The sequence below is a fragment of the Cebus imitator genome, unplaced genomic scaffold (assembly GCF_001604975.1).
Source record: "Cebus imitator isolate Cc_AM_T3 unplaced genomic scaffold, Cebus_imitator-1.0 Scaffold998, whole genome shotgun sequence".
Taxonomy (NCBI): Eukaryota; Metazoa; Chordata; class Mammalia; order Primates; family Cebidae; genus Cebus; species Cebus imitator.
In genome coordinates, this window is record NW_016108313.1 from 67,528 (window position 1) to 71,993 (window position 4,466).

General features: G+C 48.8%; 1 protein-coding gene across 1 annotated transcript; it reads right to left on the bottom strand.

Moving 5' to 3' along the window:
* Positions 1–1,643: 1,643 nt before the first annotated feature.
* Positions 1,644–2,774, bottom strand: LOC108298564 (olfactory receptor 10H5). Its single transcript, XM_017521237.2, has one exon. The coding sequence runs from the start codon at positions 2,681–2,683 to the stop codon at positions 1,736–1,738; it is 948 nt and encodes a 315-aa protein (XP_017376726.1). The 5' UTR covers positions 2,684–2,774; the 3' UTR covers positions 1,644–1,735.
* Between the last annotated feature and the right edge of the window lie 1,692 nt (positions 2,775–4,466).

Below are 4,466 nucleotides of genomic sequence, written 5' to 3' on the forward strand. Positions count from 1 at the left end.
AAGAAGGCCAAAGCCAAAAGCACCTACCTTCTAAGGCAGAGGTGAGACTAAAGTGAGACAGCATGAATGGCTCGGTACAGTGCCTGACACAGAGATACTCTCAATAAACACTAGTTAGGATCATGTCATAATTTCAGGGGTTGCTGAATGAGCTTGGGACCAGAGGGAGAGGTGTGAGTTGGGGAAATTATCAGTTGAAAGCCACCAATCTTTGAAGTATCTATCCTGATAGTCAATGCGTCAGGTGTGGAAACTCAGCAGGAAGCTGCAGTTCAGCAGGAGTGCCATGGGAAGAAGCGCTATTCCAATTAAGCTCCATGACCTGCTCCTCTCCTCCCAGAATTCCCTTCTATAGGAACTGCCTCCTCTCTATGGCTCCCAGAACCCATGAATGGTCCAATGACCCAACATCATGGTAGCAGTTCACAGGAAGCAGGATAGGCTACCTTTTGCTCTCTCAAGAGATGAAGACAAGTTCTGACCTGCCAGTAGGGCTGTGCACTGGTTCAGCAATAAAGCCAACTGACCTTGGGTAGATCACATTCCATCTCTTAGGCTCAGTTTACCATCATTGAAATGGGTTTGATAATAATGTATCCACCTCTGAGGAGTATGCTGAAAATACAATAGCATCATCTATTGTAGGGCAGTTGACAGTGTCTGGCATGCAGAAAGCAGGTGATAAATGTCAGATTTTTAAGATATTATATTTATTTGTTTTGAAATGGAGTTGCTCTGTTTCCCAGGCTGGAGTGCAGTGGCATGATCTCGACTCACTGCAACCTTTGCCTCCTGGTGTTCAAGCAATTCTCCTGCCTCAGACTCCAGAGTAGTTGAGATTACAGGCATGCGCCACCACACCCAGCTAATTTTTGTATTTTTAGTAGAGATGGGGTTTCACCATGTTAGGCTGGTCTTGAACTCCTGTCATCAAGTGATCTGTCCGCCTTGGCCTCCCAAAGTGCTGGAATTACAGGTGTGAGCCACCATGTCTTCCCTAAGATTAATATAATAATTATTTATGGCCTTCATTTCCTGTGCTAGTTTTGAAGGTTCAGAAAGTTGTTTCTGTTCCCGGCCGTTGAGGCATTCCCATGTTGCCTGGTGCAGTGATACACAGAGAAATATCACTGTGATATGTGGGATATGGATTGTATTAGTCAGGGCTCTCCATAGAAACAGAATCAATCAGCTATAGATAGATGATACATAGGCGATGGATAGATAGATAGGTGAGTAGGTAGATGAATACATATATGTTATGGGGGCCGGGTACCATGGTTCACACCTGTAATCCCAGCACTTTGGAAGGCCAAAGTGGGAGGATCGCCTGAGGTCAGGAGTTTGAGACCAGCTTGGCCAACATGGCGAAACCCCATGGCTACTAAAAATACAAAAATGAGCCTGGTGTGATGGTGTGCACCTGCAGTCCCAGTTACTTGGGAGGCTGAGGCAGGAGAATTGCTTGAACCTGGGAGGTGGAGGTTGCAGTGAGCCAAGATTGCACCACTGCACTCCAACCTGGGTGACAAAGTGAGATTTCATCTCCAAAACAAGAAGAGAGAGAGAGAGAGAGAGAGAGGAAGGAAGGAAGAAGGAAAGAAAAAAGAAAGGAAAGAGAAGGAAGGAAGGAAGAAGGAAAAGAAAGGAAAGAGAAGGAAGAAGGGAGGAGAAACAGAGGAAGAAGACTGAAGTGCTCCCATTCACTACGTCTCTTGAGAGAAAGCCAGCCATTTCAGCAGTTCTGTGGAAAGAGTTTGGTGAAGAAGGTCTTCTTTATGGCAACCTTCAGCTCCTTGTTCCTGAGGCTGAAGATGATGGGGCTGAGGAAGGGCGTGAGGACCGTGTAGGTGATGCCCATCAAGGTGTCTCCTTCTGAAGACTGAGGACCTTTGGGCTTCAGGTAAACGACAGAGGCAAAGCCATAGTGCACGACCACCACCGTGAGGTGAGAGGCACAGGTGGAGAAGGCCTTGTTCCGACCTTCAGCAGAAGGGATCTTCAAGATGGTAGCCACGATGAAGGCATAGGAGAGGAGAATGAGGAGCAAACAGCCCAGCAGGGCCATGATACACACCAAGCCGACGCCCAGGGCCACCACCAGCACATCATCACCACAGGCCAACTTCAACAGAGGTGGCACGTGGCAAAAAAAATGGTGGATCTCATTGGGTCCACAGAAGGAGAGGTGGAAAATGGCCGTGGTCACCACGATCCCCATGACAGAGCCACCAGCCCATGAGCAGCCCAGCAGGCAGGCGCAGCCCCGCGGGCTCATGAGCACATTGTAGCGCAACGGGTGGCAGATGGCCACGTAGCGGTCGTAGCCCATGACGGTGAGCAGGAAGGAGTGGGTGAAGCCGAAGGTGAAGGAGAAGAACATCTGGCTGGCGCAGGCCAGGAAGGCGATGGAGCGCCTGGTGGACAGCAGGTCAGCCAGCATGCGTGGGATTATGGCCACAGTGTAGAGGATCTCAGAGACAGAGAGGGCACACAGGAGGAGGTACATGGGCGTGTGGAGGCCACGCTCGCTCCAGATGGTGGCCATGATGAGTAGGTTGCCTAGCAGTGTGAACAGGTACATGAGCAGGAGCAGCAGGAGGAGCATCAGCTGCAGGTGGGGGAAGGTGGAGAAGCCGACAAGGATGAATTCAGACGTGCAGGTGTGGTTTCGCCCCAGCATGGTGGCCACCCCTAGTCAGGGGAGAGAGGAAAGAAGAGCCAGTGGTTAGGAGCACGGGGTGTCTAGTGACTTTTACCTGGGAGGACACCTGAAAGCGCATCCTTCATCTGTCCCAGCCATGGTTACTCCATCTGCAGAACAGCATATTATTGAGGTTTAAATAACATCACTCATCTTAAGTGCTTTGCACAGGTCCTGACATGAACTAGGAATTTAATAAATTATAAATACTGATAATTATTCTGCTATTGTTATTGCCATCACGATTGTTTGACCCATGCACCACTGCCTATACCTTGCTTTTTTGCCTTTGTTCATTCTGGTCTTTTCATGAGTCTCCCTATCTTTATGGGTACAAATCCTGCCTGAATTTTATGGCCAAGCTGCTCCCTGATTGCCGCCTTCAGCTGGAAGTTGTCTCTTTCTTGTGGCATGGAAATGTCCATACTCTGTTCATTTCTTATCACCTCTGCTTTCTAGCTGTGAGATGCAAGGCAGGTTGCTTCCCTTCTCTGAGCCTCATTGCTCCCCTGGAAAATTGAAACTGCTTTTGCAAAATTACTACTGAGACAGTGAAAGAGATCTAACTTAACCAACTCCATCTTGCTTGTAACCTCTAAGCTGTCCTTGTTCATTCCTGGGCATATGGTGAACTAACTTTGGGAGAAACTTATAGTTCATAGTTTGGAACAAGGATGATAACTGCCCTTCCCCAAAGCAGACCTCCTTCTTGCCTGGGACTAGATTGGCTTTGTAGGACTAATATTAGACACGGAGATGAGAAATTCTGGTTTAGGAGTCATGTAGCTGGAGGCTAGAAGATCCTGACCCTCCCTAAACTGCTCCCAAGATCAGTGCTTGAGGTATTTTGCAGACCTTGCACTTGATGGATGAGCTGGAACCACCCAGGTCGATAAACTGGCTCATCTGATCTTGTGACCCCCACCCAGGAACTGACTCAGCACAAGCAGACAGCTCTGACTTCCTATGATTTCATCTCTGACAGGCCAGCACTCCTGGCTCACTGACTTTCCCTACCCACCAAGTTGTCCTAAAAGACTCTGCTCCCTGAATGTTCAGGGAGACTGATTCAAGTAGTAATAAAACTCCAGTCTCCCACAGAGCTGGCTCTGCGTGAATTACACTTTCTCTATTGCAGCTCCCCTGTCTTGATAAATTGGCTCTGTCTAGGCAGGGGGCAAGGTGAACCCATTGGGCAGTTACAAATGGGAGTAAGAATCCTTATATTATGGGGCTATAGTGGGGCATAAATGAATTAAGCTTTTAGCTCCTGTTGATGTGGCTGTTTGGTCTAACTCATATGAGACCCTCCCAAGGATAAGGAGCTAACTGGCTTCACCATAGACTCACGCCCTCTGACCCCAGCTGAACCTGTGTCTCCAGTCACTTGCCAATGCTCTTCTCTGAATCTCCTCCCCCTGGCCGCCCCCCCGCCTTTTTTTTTGATAGAGTTTTGCTCTGTCTCCCAGTCTGGAGTGCAGTGGCACAATCTTGGCTCACCGCAACCTCTGTCTCCTGGGTTCAAGTGATTCTCCTGCCTCAGCCTCCCAAGTAGCTGGGATTACCAGGTATTAGCCAGGCCTGCACCACCACACCTGGCTAATTTTTGTATTTTTAGCAGAGATGGAGTTTCACTATTTTGCCCAGGCTGGTCTCGAACTTCTAAGTTCAAGTGATCCATCTGCCTTGGCCTCCCAAAGTGCTGGGATTTACGGGTGTGAGCCACCATGCCCGACCAAGAACTTCTTATCAGAGGATGGTT